Source organism: Protomyctophum bolini, assembly GCF_963924005.1.
Source record: "Protomyctophum bolini genome assembly, chromosome: 12".
NCBI lineage: Eukaryota > Metazoa > Chordata > Actinopteri > Myctophiformes > Myctophidae > Protomyctophum > Protomyctophum bolini.
Window position 1 is genome coordinate 36,732,831 of NC_137873.1, and position 20,191 is coordinate 36,753,021.

General features: G+C 42.7%; 1 protein-coding gene across 1 annotated transcript in view; it reads right to left on the reverse strand.

Annotated features, from left to right (window-relative positions):
• spidr (scaffold protein involved in DNA repair) overlaps positions 1-20,191 on the reverse strand; it is a 52,410-nt gene that overhangs the window by 11,770 nt on the left and 20,449 nt on the right. Inside the window, exons 10-12 of the mRNA XM_080779062.1 lie at positions 19,028-19,235; positions 16,273-16,526; positions 6,199-6,357 (exon numbers count right to left, since the gene is read on the reverse strand). Coding sequence (XP_080635188.1) covers positions 6,199-6,357; positions 16,273-16,526; positions 19,028-19,235 — 621 coding nt within the window. The remainder of the gene's footprint in view (positions 1-6,198; positions 6,358-16,272; positions 16,527-19,027; positions 19,236-20,191) is intronic.

The following is a 20,191-nucleotide window of genomic DNA, read 5'->3' on the forward strand; positions in this document are numbered from 1 at the left end:
CGTAAACTTCCACCGGTTGATTACGCACAGGAATACAATGATTGATTGTATTACAATTTAAAAAAACAAAATATGCAAATGAGGCATTATATAGGAATATATTACTGACCTGATAACTGTGTTATCATATATTAATTTACGTATATTGATCCTATACAAAATATAGGTATTTTTAGCCCACTCAATTCATAATTAACGTTCCAATTTTGGAGCTCTGGCTCATGGACTAAGAACCAAAAAGAACTGAACCGGTTCCCATTGGGAACCAACCGGTGGAAAAGGGGGTGCAACCATAGATGCCAGGATATTATAGACTGTGTGAACTAATCAGTTCTTTGGCAATTACCTCTCAAAATAAATCCCCACAGACCAGGAGTTGTGAAGCTAGCGCTTCAACAAAGGGATTCTCAGTGGCGTGTACCAACAAAAAAAAACCCAAAAATCCATTGAAGCATATTCCCAAAAATATTAAACGGGTTACCGGGTACCGCGACTCAAATGTCAGGTCGACGAGGACAAAGTACTCAAAATAATATTTTGTCCTCCTTGACCTGAAATCTGAGAGGAAATATGTGGTATGCGTTTCCTCGAGAAGCCTTCCTTTGACCCAGTGGTGGAAAAACTACTCAATAGTTTTACTTAAGTAAAAGTTACCAATACTGCAATTTAGAAGTACTTCGGAGTTGAGCCAAAAAGGTCAAAAGTATTGGCATCAAAATGTACTTAAAGTACTAAAAGTAAAAGTATTCATATTGCAGAATGTCAAAATGTGTACAAAATCTTTTGAAAATAGCCGACGCATTGTGAGCTTGTAGATCGGCTATTTTCAAAAGATTTTGTAGATCAGCTATTTACAAATGGCCAAAATTGATAGGTGGATAGTGGTTAATGTATGTTTTCTAATCAAAATTAAAATCGCCAAAGTAACTAGTAACGAAAGTTTTCAAATAATTGCAGTGAAGTAAAAGCACAAATCTTGGCTCCGAGATGTAGTGGAGTAGAAGTAGTTTAGAAGTAGTTTGAAAACCCACCTTTTCAGACTCCATCATGGCCCATAGCACTTACCCCACCCCCTTAGATAGCAATTCTGTAGACTTAGATAGCATTTGATACAGACTTATAGCATGTTATGTAAACGGCATAAGTGCATTGTATGTAGTCATAGCACGTCATAGTACATAATGTATATCATAGTAGTATAGATGTATAGCTTATATGTATAGTTTCATTATAGATATTCCACTGTTACTTTCTTAGCTTACGCATGTTTCATGATAAATGTTTTTATGTGATGTATTCCCCATGCTTTTTGTTCTTGCTTAATGTAAGTCGCTCTGGATTAAGAGCGTCTGCTAAATGCCTAAATTGTAAATTGTAAGTAAAAGTACTGGAAAATTGGAAATACTCAAGTAAAGTACAAATACCTCAAGATTTGTACTTAAGTACAGTACTTAACCACCACTGCATTTGACTATGCAAAAAAAAGCATTAAACTGGAGTCCAATTGGAGCCGAATGCCGGCCCATGTCAGTCATATATCTTGACGACCGCAGACAACCCCCAGATACAGTATGTTATTGGGCTATATGTAAACGTATACCCCTTTCAGTCTCTTTACCGGTAAATGTCTTCACGCCAGTTCCTCGTAACTGCAGCTAAACTGGGCTACTGACTCTGGAAACTCACAAGGGTACGCAGGCAGCCGCGTGCGCCTCGGTGTCACCTTACATGTAAACACAAGTGGCACACATGTTGACGAGGAAGCATGATCAGGCATTTTTTTTTGTGTGTGTTTCCAAGCATTAAAGACAAATGCGGATTTCCTTTTTATTGCTGGGAAATATCCCTGAAGAGTTTCTAATGCATGATAAATATTTAATCAAGATCCTCTTAGCAACAAGTAAGAAAGCGATCACACGACGCTGGTACCAACACAGGACCCACCAACGAAAGAACATTGGATGGACATTACTGAGGAACTGTATGTTATGGAAAAACTAACATTCATACTTAGACTACAAGAGGATAAGTTCTATAAAAAGTGGGAAAAGTTGGATCTCTTCTCTCAGCCTAATCGATAATACAAGTGGATTTCAATGAATGTATTTTGTAATATGAAAAATGCAGCCTTGTCTTTTTTTTTTTTTGTTTCTTGTCTTCTTTGTTTGTGCCTTTTTCTCTCTCGTAATGTTTGTTTTGTTGTCTCAGTTTTTTCTTCAAATAAAAATTAAGTGAAAAAAAAAAAAAAAGAAAAGACAAATGCGGAAATTCAAGGTGGATTTGTGTGTACTGTGTGGGGCCCACACGAATGTGACACTCGAGCTAATTATCTAGAGCTTTTTACACGATTTGTCCCCGAGGCTGTTTTTTCAACCAGAATCCAATGACAGATGTTTGATATCACCACCAGCCACTCGCGCAGAGCTGTGTTGTCTGGCAAATGACTGTGGGGAGATGATCTCATATCAATCACCTGCTCCCCTATACACAGAGCAAACCAACAGGTTGACATGTTGGTGATATGCCAATCAGGAAGGCATGTACTGTACATGGGTGCTAATTAAGAACTTAAACCCATTTTGGGGCGGGAACCCCTTTTGGTGTTTTAAAGCATTATGTTTTCTTTTAGCTATTGGGGAAAAAAAACAGATCTACAAGCTCATAGCGCAGCAAATTGTGAAAATGTGGCATAAATCATTGAATATATATTCTTTCAGAGCATTCTTAACTCAAATCTTTGCTTCCAGGGAGTCCCTGGAACGACATATTGTCAGATGGGGGTCCGTGGCCAAATACAGATCATTCTGGTTGAGAACCACTGACATAGAAACATGGGTTTTTCAGAAAACTGGTAGGATTTAGAAGACATTTTGTAGAATCGAGCTCAGGTCTAAATGGGTTATAAGCCATGTTTTATTATTTAATGTATTGCGAAAATACAGTAGATGGTGTTGTTGTGAAACTTGTGATGGTGTAAGCTTGTCGATTTATTTTTGCAATGTTTGCAAAATGTTTGCAGATAATGACCAATTAGCCCCCAAAACAGGGATGCCAAAAAGTAGTGTTGCGTAGCCACTGAGCCACGCACTGCTGGGAAATCTAAATTCAATGAATTGGCTTGGAATCCCCGGAGAAAACCAGTGGTAACAAAAACAATCTCGATACTCATGATAACCCCATATATACACCCTTATGTCTTTGCACTGGTTCTGTGATGCATTTCGAATGGTTTCGTCGACTAAAACTATGACGAAAAATGTTCGTCGACTACCTTTTTTCCACTGAGGAACACTAGATGGAAACTAAATGAAAACTGATGACGATGACTACAACTAAGACTAAATATGCTGACAATTTCGTCAACAACTAAAAACGAGACTAAAGTGTTAGGAAGGGACTAGTGGACAAGAGATCCAGTACAAGTCATTTTATACTTGGTTGCATGCTGAAAATACAAGCTCACAACGCGGCGCAGCGCGACGCGCTGTGAGCTTTTAGATCGGCTATTCTCAGCAAGTGTAAAATCAGCCATTGCAATGGCATTAAGGCCAGCCAAAATACATTTTAGTCGTCTAAATGAACTGTAGATTTAGTCGACTAAAATCGAATGATATCTAGTCGACTAAAACTAGACTCAACACCAAAACATTCCAGGTGACTAAAATGTGATTCAAACTAAATGAAAACGTTTCAAGAGACTGTGGCCCAGTCACTAACAGGAATAGGAATCTTTGGAATCAAATGGCTACGCAAGACTAGGTTTAAAAGTGGTTAATGGGGAGTACTCTCGCAAAGCCAGACGATCAGAGATCTCTGCCGACCGACACGTGTACATGGCGACATCTACATTTCATGCAGTGGCTAGAACAGTGGAAGAAACGGCCATGCGGACAAACCTACACCTACAGGCTACAGGTTTGAAAACAAATCATATCATATCACCGTACCCAAAACGAAGAACCGCCTCAAAGTCCTAGGGTTCCATCTTGCCCCACCCTTTTGTCCCTTATCCCTAAACTTATTTGCCTTTTTTTTTTTTTTACTATTTTGAAAATCATTTTAAAATAGTTCAACTAGCCGATCTACATCTACACGTTGTGAGCTTGTAGATCAGCTATTTTAACTATTTAAAAAGGTTTTTAAAAATTGTAAAAAAGGCAAATACGTTTAGGGATAAGGGTTAAGGGGTGGCGCAAGATATAGCCCCCGTTCTACAATGTAGTTGTAGATTTCTAAATTGTTTCCACTCTCTAGACGTGATCGTGTATGAGCAGCGATCTCCAAAGAAATGGTGGATCGGATGAGTCCCTAAATTCTCTTGCGAGATTTAGGAAAGACCTGAAATCATGGCTCCATCTACACACTAACTGGTCAAAGTTAGCTTCCGAGCCTGGATAGCCCAATAAAGGATTATGTGTTATTATGTTTCATGGTTATTTTGTTTGTACAGTATGTATGTGCATAGTTTCATGTTACAAGGTGGAACACAATGGAAACAAGCAAAGGCTTTTTTGTCCAAAGTCCATTTGGCGTTTTTTTTTAAATGATGTCATTTTCTGTAATTTTCTTAAACTGCCAATAAAGTATTCTATCTATCTATTATCTATCTATCTATATAGTGGACGGTTGAGTCTCACCACACTGGTGGAATAAGTACTCAAATGATTTACTTAAGTAAAAGTATCAATACTGCAATGTAAGATGTACTCTGTTACAAGTAGAAGTCCCGTATTCAAAATGTACTCAAGTAAAAGTACAAAAGTATCGACATCAAAATGTACTTCAAGTAAAAGTACTCATATTGCAAAATGTCCTGTTTCACAAGTTTGAAACGTGTACAAAATCATTCGAAAATAGACGATCTACAAGCTCACAAAGAAAACATACATGAACCACTTCAACCCTACAAGGCCTACATACAATGCGTTGCATAAAATGCAATTCATTATAAACCATTCAAAAAACATTGCAGTGGAGTAAAAGTAAAAAAAATCTGGCTCTGAGATGTAGTGGAGTAGAAGTAAATGGAAATTGGAAATACTCAAGTAAAGTACAAATACCTCAAAAGTCTACCTAAGTACAGTACTTAACTCATTCTGGACGGGAACCCCTTTTGGGTAATTATGTTATACTTTATCTGTTGAAAAATAGCAGATCTACAAGCTCATAGTAAGTGCGCGCTACAAGCTTGTAGGTCTGCTATAAAAACAAAATAGTGTGCACACTTTTGAACATATATTCTTCCACAGCGAACATTTTTTATTCAAATCTTTGCTTCTGGGAGGTCCATGGAACAACATACTGTATTTTTGGGGGTCCTTGACATGAAATAGTTTGAAAACCACTGACATAGAAACATAGGTTTTTCAGAAAACGCAATGATTTAGAAGCCATTTCTGTTGGTAGAATCGGCCTCAGATCTAAATGGGTTAACCCATTCTGTACGGGAACCGTACAGATTTGGTGTTTTAAGCATTATGTTATACTTTAGCTATTGAAAAATAGCAGATCTACAAGCTCATAGCACTGCACCGAGTGCCGCGCTACGAGCTTGTAGATCTAATATTTTTTGAAAAATCGTGAAAATGTGCCTGAAATCTTTGAATATATATTGTCACAGAGTTGAACGTTTTTAACTCAAGTCTTTGCTTCTGGGGGGTCCATGGAACAACATATTGAGCACCAATGATATAGAAAACTCACGATTTAGAAGACTTTTTGTTTTATTTCGACGTCAGGCCTAAATGGGTTAAGCAAACGTACTTTAAGTTATACTTAAGCAATATTACATGAGAGGGTGTGGTTTAAGGTGATTATTGCCACGACAGTGATGCGGTAAGGAACGAGACAAAGTAGAGTTCCGCAAGCGTCACTGAAGTGGCAATAATCACGTTAAACCACACCCTCAAGTGTAATATTGCAATTCTACAGTCACCCTTAAAACTAAGAAAATCGCTGAAAAAAAAAATATATTTTTCACTACGAGCACAAATGTCCCAAGAAACTATAGCTAGCCTAGCCACCAAATTTGCTATAGCGCTCTGGGAAAACAGAGCAGCTGAATTCTTTGTTTTGATTAGGTGGTGAATGGTGCCAGTTTGATCCACGGCTAGAAGCCGACGTTTCAACCAATCGTATTGCTTCCTCGAAACGACCTGTTGTAGAATTTATTAGTTTCCTCCAGTGTGTCTCTCTCACCTGTCTCGAGTGACCCTCTTCACTACTTTGAAGGCCCTCAGCACGCAGGCTCGTCCCTGCCACTGGCCGCTGTAGCGGTGGAGGTGCTCGTCAAGGGGAAGGAGATGCAGCTGGACCACGCTGAACATGCCGTAGGCGTCCTGGACCAGAGCACACAGCCTGTATGGGGAGGAAAACCAATAGGCAAACATGCACAGTTATGTGTTGTTTTTGGCACTTGTGAGCTTGTAGATCGCCCTTCTTCTGCCAACCTGGGGAGAGCAACGGACTAACCTCATGCTTCCTTCTATGCATTAGGAGTCCCAACAGGGGTGGACTGGCCATAGGACGTACCGGTCATATTACCGGTGGGCTGCGACCGTAGGTGGCTGCTCAAGTTATACATGTTGGTTTGTATCATTTATGTTGTTCTGTAAAAGTGGTGGTATTTGGTCTTGTTTGTTTGTGTGTGCCTCGACGGAGCGGGCGGTAGAGTTTCTGCTATTTCTGCGCGCTGGTTGTGGTGGGCTGGTCTGGGCCAAATTCGTGCGAAAATGTTTTTTTGTCCCAGTCCCAAGCCTGACAGGGGGGGAGTTTCCCCGGTTGGACGTAGCGCGTGGAAGGAAGTAAGGAACACGTTATTCCAAGCAGTTCCTTTCCCCTCCATCAGGCGAAGATGTCAACGGCATGACGCCCCCAGGGCCATGTCCTAGAGACTGATAGGCTTGAAATCCTGCCTCAAACTGCTTGCTGACAGAGTCTATCCCAACATGACCAATAATAACAACACACCACACAAAGACAACTGGAAGGAGAATACATGATCCAATATGTCCGTTGATTCTGACCGGGGCGAATGAGCTATAGCTAGAGAAAAGCCTCAGTGGTTAATGTTTGTGTTGTTGCATTCGTTATTCTAAAAAAGTAACTAAAGTATTGGAAAATTGAGTGAAGTAAAGTAAAAGTATATCAAAATTGTACTTAAGTACAGTATTGGGAGTAAATGTACTTAGTTACTTAAAAGTAACAGATGCACTGTGCATCTAAAATGCAGTGCATTGAGAAAAACAACACCTATTGTCAATCATGTGCAGGTCAGATAACGAACCACCATCTACAGTATACTGGTTGGTTGGTTGATTGACTGACTGATTAACTGATTGACTGATTGATTGATATATTTCTGTTATTGTTACCGTTCTCTAATTTGTTCTGTAACATGGCAAACATTTGTTGCAAATAAGATAAAAAAAGAAAAAAAGATCTAATACAACAACAGATGATAACATGTATATGATAGATTTATAAAAATGTAAAAAAAAAAGAACGGACAGGTCATTTTTGACCGGGGCGGGAACACAAACAAAAGTAGGTTAACACAAACAAACAGAACAGAACAGCCCCCCCACATTGGAGTAGTATTATTTGGGCTGGGCTGGTACACGACAAGCCCAACTGTAGCAGCGTTGACAGTGGGAGACCTTTGGCCTACAACACAGTTTACGAGGTTGCTGCTGCCACTCCACTGCTCCCAGCGAAGCAGGAAGCTTGAAACCGCTAAAGGCTACAGCACCTCAGCCCTTATTCAAGCCCAGACACAGCCCAAGTACCGTACCAGCCCTGAGAGTAAACACTGGAGTTCATATCCCCTGGTTAGAGCAGCGTTAGAGAGGGGAGGGAGAGGGGTCCACATGGCCTCTGCCAGGGAATGGGAGGTGAGAGGAGAGGAGAGGAGTCCACATGGCCTCTGCCAGGGAATGGGAGGTGAGAGGAGAGAGGAGGAGAGGGGAGGGTCCATGGCCTCTGCCAGGGAATGGGAGGTGAGAGAGGAGGAGTGGGGAGGGGAGGGCAGGGAGAGAAAACAGAGAAGAGGGGGAGGACGGTTGAGAGAGGCCAGTAATAGACACAGGTTCAATGCCATCCAAACATGTGTGGCGTGGTGTGCCCGTCCAGGACACTAAGAACACCACTGATTGGGCCTATAAACAGCTTGTGTTGGTAAACACAAAACTCTGTCTGTGTTTGCTTTGGATGGAAATAGATGCCTAACCAACATTTTTAACATTGATATATATATATATATATATATCTTTTTTATATTTACACACACACGCACAGTTTGCACGCACATGCACAGTGTGTGTGTGTGTGTGTGTGTGTGTGTGTGTGTGTGTGTGCGTTATCCCCATGTGTTTGTTTTTCCCCCATTCCCATTTTTTAATCAAGCCAGCATAACTATAGTTTGGGGAGATGATATCAAATGTTTTATCGACTAAGCTAAGCACTAAATCAGTATAGCGCAGAGCCTTTTTCATCAGCTTTATTAATAAAAACCCAACGGTAGAATATACCAGAAGCAAAGGTCCTGAACATCAATACACTGACTAATGCATTGCAGACATTAGTTGCAGCACTTTCTTTCATTCATCAAAACACCTAAAAGTAAGTATTTCTCGTCTTTTAAGCATTACGTTATTCTTTAGCTATAGAAATATAGCAGATCTACAAGCTCATAGTGCGGCACAGAATGCCACGCTACAAGCTTGTAGATCTGCTCTTTTTGAGTGGTGCAACCACTCCAAGGAACAGTAATGTACGTGTTCCTGTGTTAACCTATGTGTTAACCTATGTGTGTGTGTGGCTATGAGTACCAGTAGGGGCCAACAGGTTGCCTAGTGCTAATTACAGAGAGAGAGAGAGAGAGAGAGAGAGGCAGGGGGAGAGGGGAGTTGCACCACTCAGTTCACACAGGTGTGATTAATTTTTAATTGTGAAAATGTGGCGCAAACCTTTGAATATATATTATTTCAGAGCTTCTGGGGGGGGGGGGGGGGTGGGGGCGGTGGAACAACATATTTTCAGGTGGGGGTCGGCGCCCAATTACATATATTTTTGGGGGTTCTTGACATGAAAATGTCTGAGAACGACTGACATAGAAACGTGTAGGTTTGTTTCAGAAAACTGTCAGTATTTAGAAGACATTTATAGAATCGTCCTCAGGTCTTTTAAGACTGGTTCACACTCGTAGCGGTACTTGGAATAAGTCCATGTTGCAGAGAGGCAAAGAAAACAGACTCCGCCAGGCTTAGACTGGCATGTGCACAACTATGGATAGACTAGAGCAGTTTTATGTCAAGGACCCCCAAAGTGACACTAATTAGCACCCCCCCTGCTGGGACCAAGGTCCCGGTCCCAGTTGGACATGCACATTCGTCTACGGACGGACCCCCATTTAATGGCATTTCTATCCCTGGGACCCTACATATCAGATACAGGTGATGGTATATTCCTGCTGGGCATTGCTGCCTGACGCACCTCCTCCTGCAGTGCCTTTTGAACAGGTGTGCTGTGACACCTCACTCTCTGTGGGCCTAAACGGGTCATCAGCTGGGGACCGCCATTCATCAACGTTTGGCTCCTTTAACCCCAGTACGTCTCATGGCGGCGGAGCGGTGGCCACCCCCTGCTGATGCCCTAGGTGTTTGTCCCCTCAATGTATATAGTAAAATCTATGTTTATTCAACTCCGATAGTGTACAAATGGAACCAAATGGACCCGTTAAAGAGTCCATTTGGTTCCATTTGTACACTCTCAGAGTTACAGACCCAGGTCCATTTGGCTCCAAACTGTCATTTAAGCTGGGGACCCCCTGGAACTCCCTCAAGGACCCCTGGGGGTCCCCGGACCCCACTTTGAGAACCACTGGACTAGAGCAACACAATGAAATGTTATATATTTGACACAAAACACTGAGAAAAAAATGTTGTACAGCAGAAATATAAGCTCACAACATGTTGCCGATGTGGCACATTAATTTCCCCCTGAGAAACGATCATTGTACGATGAAGCATAATTGGGCCTTCATAGTTTACATAAAACCAAACAATATCAGGCTCAACTCAACAGTTGGTAGAGCCTGAAATAGAGGTCGTCCACTACACATCAGCCACTGCAAGAGACTCGAATCGAGTCTGCAGAGAGACGTATACAACTTTCACATTTCAAAACCTCGAGAAAGCAAGAGCCTGCCTGAACTTGAAAGCCCAGAAAATGAAATCCGAGAGTTTGAGGTGATGATAGATAAGATTGGAAAGGAAAAAAAGGGTGACAAGTCTCGTGGTTTGAGAGACCAGGCCTGACATAAACAACCAACCCCTCAAACTGCCTCCCGGTTCAAGTTGCTCTTCTCTTTTTTTTTCTCTCTCTCTCGCAGTGTTCCACACAGCCCCACTTCCTCAAACAGCACCCTCGCTCCCAAATACCCTCTTGCCATTGGCCAGGCTTTCAGTCACAGGCTGATTTCAGGAATTTGTTATTGTGAGCAATCACAGGAATTCTCAGCAACTCGGGGGTTGTTCCAGGAATTGCGATCCCATTGAGCCTGTCCAAACACACACATACTCCTTTCACACATAGACACAGGAGTGCGCATGCATTTGCAAAGCACATGCGCGCGCACATTTTTAACTTGGCACCGCCAGTGTACGCAAGTAAAGTGAGCCACACGTTAAGAACACAGCAGAGTGAGGCCCCCATTGGCAGGAGGGGCGTGCGGGCGGGATTCTTTCCCCTGTGCTGTCCACCAATCGGTGTGGAGAAACCGATAAACATGGTTGTAACGGGATCCCTTCGCAGCACATTGTGTTCCTAGAACGCCAGTGAAAAAAATAAATAAGCCGACTCCTCCTTCCTCCCCTACAAACAGTTAATCTTCTTGTTTGTTCTAGTCTGAATTTACGGGAACTAAACATCTTCTTCAAACATAAATATCACACTGGACTCTCCCTCTCTCTCTCTCTGTGTATGTTAAGGCTGCACAACAAAAGGAAAGACATGCATCCACCACGTTGACCATGGGGTGTGAGTCATAGAGAGAGAGAGAGAGAGAGAGAGAGAGAGAGAGAGGACATGAGATGAGAAACAAACTGTCCTTCTCTCTCTTTAAACGCTGCATGAGGGCCTGCAGTGGGCTGAGACGTAAACCACTTACAACTGCCACAAGAAGAGCAGGGCGTGGAAAGAAAGCACTGTTTAGGTACTTATATATATATATACGAGTCATTATTTGTATTAAATACAGTATATACATGTAGTAAACAACTAGACATACATATTTACTATACTGGGCAATTTGGGCAAAACAAGTATTATGATGCCTCCACCCTCCAAACTGCCCTCAAAAACCCACCTCTTCAATATTGCTTTCCCTAGCCAACTCCTTTTCACAGTTTTTAATGTCTTCTTTTATATCCCTGAACCGATTAAATGACAAAGGTCTCAATGGTTCATAAATAATGTTTGTTATGAGCTAGGATATGTCTTCTTTTATATGCCTGAACCGATTATATGACACGGGTCTCAATGGTGCATAAATAATGTTTGTTATGAGCTGGTCAAGCTTGCTCCAACCACTGCTTTGTATTCATGTAACTTCCGGTGCGAGATTCGGCTCCCATGAGAGTGTCATGGCGCAGCACAGTCACGTGACCATGTCACTTCCTTCTCTAATCTTCCTTGGTTTGGGCCAAACCAAAAGCGCCGGCTTTGTGGATTTGCATAGTGGCACGTCGCGCTTGTGGCCAACATAAGAACCTGATTGGCTAACCTGAGTCGTCGGCGTAACTCATTGGCTGAGCGTATCGTTAAGTTTGTGCTGCATAGAAACAACTTGCCTCATTCTCGACATGTATTAAAGCAATAAGCCACGAGAGGTCTCAGGTTACCGGGTATTTTACAATGGCTGAGAGGCGTAGGCAGACCCGACGCGCAGCTGGGGTCCTTCAGCCGCCCCTGAAATGCCTGTTCAATGCACATTGCACACATATATATATATACATATATTCGCTTATCCACGTTATGGATGGACGACAATTATTTCAGTGCTTAACGCACCTACTGAAAGCCCCTTTTTCCACATTCTGGACGGGAAATTAGCCAATTGATAACACCTGATGATCACCCCTATATTTCCATATATGGAGCTGGCCTGTTCATCACAATGATGTTCTGACATCTGCATAGACTCCATGTGGGCATGCCTGACAAAGATCTCTATAGAGCAGTCGCAGTCCCGCCCTCTACCAGGGCCCAGGAAATTATTCCCCGTTCATTTTCCTCATAGACATTTATTTAAAGACCCTTTAAGCCTCGTACAAAGCCAACTCGAGTTGTGACAAATCATGACAACAAAGACATTTTTTTGGGGGCCGAACAAATAATTAGAAAAAAGAAGAAAACGGCAGGGGACAACACTTCTTTTTGTTGTTTATCTTCTTTGTAATTATTCGTTTGGTCCAAAATATTGTGTTTGTCGTCATGATGAAATGCCTATGGGAAAAATGCATTGGGAATGATTTCCTGGGCCTGGTGTCGTCATGAAAGGGGGCGGGACTGCGACGCTCCATTATGGGCATAAAAGGTACACTCACAGACATACCGACATACATACTGTACATACATGTATACACACCACAGCAATTGCGCACTGTGCTTGTGCAAGTAATATCTGTGTGTGTGTGTGTGTGTGTGTGTGTGTGTGTGTGTGTGTGTGTCTGTGTGTGTGTCTGTGTGTGTGTGTGTGTTAGGGCATTAAGCAACTAGTCGACTATTCAACTAGTCGACTAGTAAATCTACTAGTCGACCTTGTTGGTACTAGGTAGGTAGATTATAGTTATAGTTATATAGTCACCAATAAAATATTCATAATAATTAGGAATGTCCCGATCACGTTTTTTTGATCCGATCTGATTCCCCGATAATTTGATTTTGAGCATCTGCCGATAGCGATATGTTTCCCGATCCGATATTTATATTTTATACAGTACAATATCCAGTCTAATGTCATGATATGGATATGGATTCACGTTTTTTGGCTCCCGATCTGATTCCGATCATTTGAACATGACGCGATCGGCGCCCCCCCGATTTCCGATCACCCGATCCGTATTTATGACATTAATATTATTAATAAATACATTATTATTATATACAGTATATAATAATTAATATTGTTAAAAAACTGCAGTCACTAGAGAGGCGCGAGCTCATCCACATACAGTACATCCGAACTCTGAACTTTGTTCGCACGCAGACCTGCTGGATCCGGCTGAGTGGGAGCAGCCAGTAGTAGTAGATAGTGTAGGGGGGAGGGGGGGAGGGGGGAGGAGGCTGTGGCGTTTGTTTACTGGCGGCAGGAAACAGCATGGCAGGAGCAAGCGTCACATCATTGTCTAAGTATTTGTATACTCTGTACAGTGACAATAAATTTAATCTAATCTAATCACCACCGACAGCCAGTCAGTCAGTCGAGTCAGAATTACGTCTCTTGAATCCAACCCATTTAGGCCTGACGTCGAAAAAAAAAAAAAAACTGAATCTGAAAGAACATATATTCAAAGATTTGTGCCGCATTATTTTTTACGACTTTTCAAAAATAGCAGACCTACAAGCTCGTAGCGCGCCACTCGGTGGCGCGCTATGAGCTTGTAGATCTGCTTTTTTTTCAATAGCTAAAGTGTAACATAATGATTAGTTTTAAAACACCAAAAGGGCGTTCCCGTCCAGAATGGGTTAAGCCATTTAGACCCGAGGACGATTCTAGGAATGTCTTCTGAATCATGACAGTTTTCTTGACATTTTCATGTCAAGGACCCCCAAAAGTAGATGCAATTGGCCGCCGACCCCCATCTGAGAATATGTTGTTCCAGGGACCCCCTCCCATAGAAGCAAAGATTTGAGTTAAAAAAATGTTTGCTCTGAAAGAACATATGATCGAAAAATGTGCCCCACATTTTCACGTTTTTCAAAAAATAGCAGATCTACAAGCTCATGAGCTTGTAGATCTTCTGTATTTTCAATACCTAGAGTGTAACATAATGCTTAAAAACACCAAAAGGGGATCCCGCCCCAAAATGGGTTAAGCCTATTTCATGCTTTGCCGCGCGCAACGGCGTTGCTCACAGAAACAGGACTGATCTCTAATCGAAAACGCAAAGTATGAATTATTAGTCTGACTCTTTCGTCAGCCGAGTGGCTTGCTTCCTTCTTCATAACTGACCACCACGTGCTATATACCGTCACCCTCTGCCTCTCCTGTCCCCCCCCCACCACCACCACCTCTCTTTTTTATTACTCAGCGCAGGACAAAAACAACATGCCTCGAGGGGTGGACAGCTAAAGGTCGCTTGTTGGCTTGAGCTCACATATGGATTTCATTGGTTCATTAACCACAGGGAGACTCGTCGAGCAAACCTATTCATGTCACTGTATAGCTGGTGATATATGTAATATATCCATTTTTCTAACGAGATCATTTATCTAAAAGATCATTGTCGGGAATTTGTCGCTTTGGAATAACCTGCCTCGAAACCGCTGTTGCATTTACAGTAAATTACCGTTTAAAAAGCATCTTAAATTCCATTTGTGTGTTGTTTTTTTCCCGCTCTCACTTGTAATTTTAGCGATTTCCATTTGCTTTTATCCGAATTAATGTGTGTTGAATACTGACTTTTATTTATTTTTTAATATGTACTGGAATGTTTATTCATATGTGGACCACCGGAAAACTAGCTGGTTGCTACGGCACCAGCTAATGGGGATCCTTAATAAAAATCTAATCAAATCAAATCAAATCAAATTACTGTTGAGTTTTTTGATGATGGGGTGGACTATTGAATATAATAGTATAATACATTTCTAAGCAATTGACTACTTGAGTTTTAGCAAAGCGATACTTGCATTTCTAAAGCCAGCGGGCCTTTCTTTTCAAGAACCTTTATTACTCATACAAGATCAACACTCCGCCCTCTGATCAGATAAGCACATCAAAAACAACGTTTATGGAACTCCGGCAAAGTCAAACATTTTGGTAATGATAGGATATATGGGCTAATTCACGGCTGATTGAAACCAGCTGATTCAACACAACTTAAGCCTTATGTGAATTGTTATTACGCCAAAAGCGATGATAAAAGCCAGCTTGTTTAATCTATGTCCTAGTGGCCTGCACCTTCACACAACTAGGCGTGATGCTTGCGGTTGGTTTTTCCAAGTAATGATAAGACGTTACCTTCCAAGTTTGACATTAAACCTAAGCCTTTAGCTTGGAAGCATATTAATGGTGAAGGGGTCCAATGCATCTCTGTGTGCCACCCCGAAGGGATTGCGAACGGGCACACACACACACACACACACACACACACACACACACACACACACACACACACACACACACTCGGCTCCGACCTGCTGGTGCAGGATTTCAGAAAACATCATGCTGTCTCTTTTCCAAAGAGAATTGGCCTGGATCGCTCACAGTGGGGCTGGATTCAATTAGCAATGTTTGTGTCCTTTGTCAAGCAATGCCATATGGCTGCAGACAAGAGTGAGCACTTTGTGGGGCCTGCTGCTTATGGAACAATAGCCTTTACTACTGGAGAGAATACACTGTGCCACCAAGGAGAGGAGGCATGCAAACCCTGTGACCAAAGAAAAACCAGCATGCACTTTGTAAAAGAAAGAGACATTTACAATGTGGTACACACACAGCCATATATAGCCCATTTAGACCTGAGAGACCAGATTCTACAAAATGTCTCGACAGTTTTCAGAAACACCTATGTTTCTATGTCAGTGGTGCTCCACCTTTTTCATGTCAAGAAGCCCCAGAATTATCTGTATTTGGCCGTGGACCCCCCCCCCCCCCCTCCATATGAAAATATGTAGTTCCAGGGACCCCCCCCTACCCTCCCCAGAAGCAAAGATTTGAGTTAAAAACGTTCACTGTGAAAGAATATATTTTCAAAGATTTGCTCAAATTTTAACTGGTTTTAAAAAAATAGCAGATCTACAAGCTTGTAGCGCAGCACTCTGTGCCACGCTATGAGCTTGTAGATCTGCTATTTGTTAATAGCTAAAGTATAACATAACCCTATAAAACACCAAAAGGGATTCCCGCCCCAAAATGGGATAACAAGACACTCAGTGATTTATTTCTTCCAAATGTCTTTTTGACATGCAATGACTGACCAAAGAGGAAAGGGGGGGGGGGAAAGTAAAATATCAACCAGGAAAACGGGTGGGCACTGGGTAGGGTACCTGGTTTTGTTCTGGGGAGGGAGGAGGGCCGAGGAACACTCGCCAGGAGGGACTTTGGACTTCAGTGTAAAGCCAACCGAGCGCTCTGCCACGGGGACCGAGTAAACCCTCTGGACCACCACCTCCACATCCTGCCCAGCGGAGGAGCCAGACTGGCCCAGTCCCTCAATGGCTTCCAGCAAGGAGTCGCTCAACTTCCCCGTGCCCTCAGACACGCCACAACGGCGGTTAGCAGTAGCACGGGTGGCCGCAACCTGGGGAGGAAACGACAAAGTCCCCGAAATGACAATGAAACACACAGTATCGGTTTTTTTTAGGTCTTTAGTTTTATCGTGTTTTTATGATCGTGTTTTATTAGTATCTCAGCTCCGAGCGTGCGTTTTGTATGTACCTAAACCGTGCATCTAAGTGACTATGAAGTGAAACTGAACCTATAACTCGATAGAAATTGAAGTTCTGCAAGTTTATTCCACACTTTGGGGATCGAGGAGGCAAAGAATGTACTATACAGACACAATCCCCATTTTCTGCCAGCCAGAAAACTCACCCCTTCAGACTCCACCTCACTCTCTACCCGACCTCTCTCCTTGTATCCCTTCTTGTCACCTTTTTTTGATAGATTGATATTACTAACTAGATGATGCAGATTTATGTTGGTTACTCGTTCACGTTTTTGTTATTTAGATTAGCTTCGCTTGACCACATGTTAACTCATTGTCTCCACCAGGCCGAAGGTAATGGGGAGGGAGTATGTTTTGCACTCCGTCCGTCCGTGTGTCCATCTGCACACACTCTCCCTGGATGCAAATTATGAACCTCTGCCCCAAACTTTCCAGAACGGCCTGTTATAGCGCCACCATGAGGAAGCTTTTCACATTTGTACCTGTAACTGCACCGATCTGCGTGAAACGTTGCATGCATTTTGACCTGCATTTTTCACATCTGCCTTTTATAGCGCCAAAAGGGCTTTTGGCTGACTTTTGTAAAACACATTTTTTTATATTACTCCTCCAGATTCTGCCCAAAAATCCCACAAACCATTACACAGTATCTCTATAGTCAAGTTTGCACGATTGCCCCGTTTTGAACAAAAAGTGTCAAATCATGAACACAGCATGCAATTTACGGGAAATCTTTCACACACTTTCCTACTAGGCTGAGGAATATATCCCACCCTTCTCACATTGGCCTGTTATAGCGGCGAGCGCCACCAGGAGGTCACAACCTGACCTGGCCTGGTGGAGAGTGACATGTGCCCCGAGGGGCACTTTTTCTAGTTAGACCCGTTACACCTAGACGTTGTTATAGTCGGGTGTTCAAGCCAGGAACAACTCTGTGTAGTCTTTGTGGTTTGCAACTCTTGATTTCTTTATAATAATTTTATTTTATAATAATAATGGGATGAATCTAGAGTTGCAATACCATCCACTGATTGTCCATTCATCCAATTTGCATCAGTGACAAGTATTAAAACAACGTTAAACTCATCAACATTACAGCTGTAGGCCAAGCTTGAATTATCCTCTTTCAAACTGCAAAGCTTTTGTCTCATAAAAATCCAGACTAGACATGTTAGGAGCTATACTTTCTGTCCAAAATATTTCACAGCAATATTCCGAGCCACCATGTTTTCTCACTTTTCAACCGGCCATAAAACAAGACGTGTGGGAGAGCGCTTGTTTAATAGAACGCCGTGCGTGACGGCGTGTGGCGCTGCGTCGGCCTCTTCTTTGGGCGCACACGACGTGCACACGCAGGGGTTCTACGAAACAAGCGCTCTCCCACACGACTCGTTTGACGGCCGGTCGCACACACAGCCGCTCGGGAATTATTGCCTGGAATATTTTGGACAGAAAGTAGCTCCCAATATGTCTACGGTGGATTTTTTATGAAACAAAACCTTTGCAGTTTGAAAGAGGATAGTTGCAAATTGCGGCTGCAAATTGCGGCTAATATGCATATAGCTACCATATAGCAGGTGTTTTTAGTATGGGTATAAAGGTTAAGGCTAGGGTTTTCAAAGTGGGCCTCCCTTCAGATAGACCCTATGAAAGGCCTATGGGTTGCAACCGTGCAACAGTTAACCCATTTGACCTGACCAGATTCTAAAAATGTCTTGTACATCCTGACAGTTTTCTGAAAAAGCTATGTTTCTGTGTCAGTCGTTCTTCTTCGATTTTTCAAAAATAGCAGACCTATACCTATAGTTGTACCACAGGTGAAGTTTACACACGCACAATGTTACAGATGAGAATGAGGTTCGAGAGAATGCAGCAGAACTGAACTTAAAGAAGTGATCTTTTTTTTTTGTATGCTGGATTTGGGCCACACTGTTAACCCATTCTGGGCGGGAACCCTTTTGGTGTTTTAAGGATTATGTTATACTTTAGCTATTGGAAAATAGCAGACCTACAAGCTCATAGCGCGGCACTCGGGGGGGCCGTGCTATGAGCTTGTAGATCTGCTATTTTTGAAAATTTGTGAAAATGTGGCCCAAATGTTTGAACATATTCTTTCAGAGCGAACGTTTTTAACTCAAATCTTTGCTTCTGGGGAAGGTCCCTGGAACAACATATTTTCTGATGGGGGTCGGCTGCCAATTACATTTTTGGGGTCCTTGACAATATTGAGAACCACTGACATAGAAACATGAGGTTTTCAGAAAGAAAATAAATCGACGTCAGGCCTTTTAACTGTAACCCACGGTTAAACGTCATCACAATGACCAATTCTAAAGACACAGTAACAGACCCACCTGCCTGCCAGAGGGCTCCTCCTCCTCTGTAGTGGTCAACACCTGCAGCAGTCCAAAAGCTTTGGTCAGAGAGTACGGTGGTATGCACTGGACGACTCTGGGGATGGAGGACGCCATGTTGGCCAGTTTGGACTCAGAGTAGACTTTCTGGCTGAAGTGTGTGTTCAGAATCACTGGACCGTTTACACCCTTTATGGTCAGACTTTGCCTGCGGAGAGAACAAAGAGGGCGACTCATTATTTATGCATAATATAATAGCGTTTTTTTTGCTCTATGGTTGCATCATGACATCCCACATGGATTCTCTTCATGCTCGTCACAACCTGGCCCGGTGTGGGGCCATGACGAAATGGAGGACGCAGGCCAGTCTGAAGGCCTATTCATAGTCTGGATTTTCGGTGGTGAGGTGACCACCGGAGCTGAAATAACGTTGAGCGGTGGTGGTGAGTAAAAACAGAGAGATAAGGGCTGGAGCGGTGGCGGTGGTTTGCTCTTCACCGCGGCTCTTCACCGCGGCTTAACCACCGAAAATCCAGACTATGTATGAGCCTTGACACTTTTAACAATCTTTTATTTTTATTATAAATATTTTTTATCCCACGATTCGAGAACCAGTTCCTTTCCCCTCCATCAGGCGCCCCGGCTGATGGAGGGGAAACAATAATGTATTAACAAAAGTAACTTAATTAAAGAATGCTTACAAACAGAGTGGTGGGATGTGTAGTCAGTGTGGATGTGTGATCACTGTAGTGTGTGTGTGTGTGTGTGTGTGTGTGTGTGTGTGTGTGTGTGTGTGGGGGGGGTGTTGTAGGTAGGGTGTGTAAATCAAGTCACAATGGGAAAGCCGTCATCAGGAGACTGGGACATCTACTGGCTGCCACCCAGCCTTTTAGGCCGCAGGGCTCCAGGGAACCCCAATGCACCTCATTTAATTGGGAAGATTGGGACCTTGTTGGCGGCCGACGCCTACTTAGATCTGTGGGGGGGAGACGCGTCCCCGTTTTTTTTCCTACCCGATTTCGCACCAGTGAGGGGTGGGAGGGGCTGGGGGGGGCGAGGCGACGGCTCTAGTTACTGCGCGTCACACCCAAGACGGGTTTTTTTTACACTTGCTTTGGCAATGTAAACGTATTGTTTTCTCATGCCAAATAAAGCTCCTTTGAA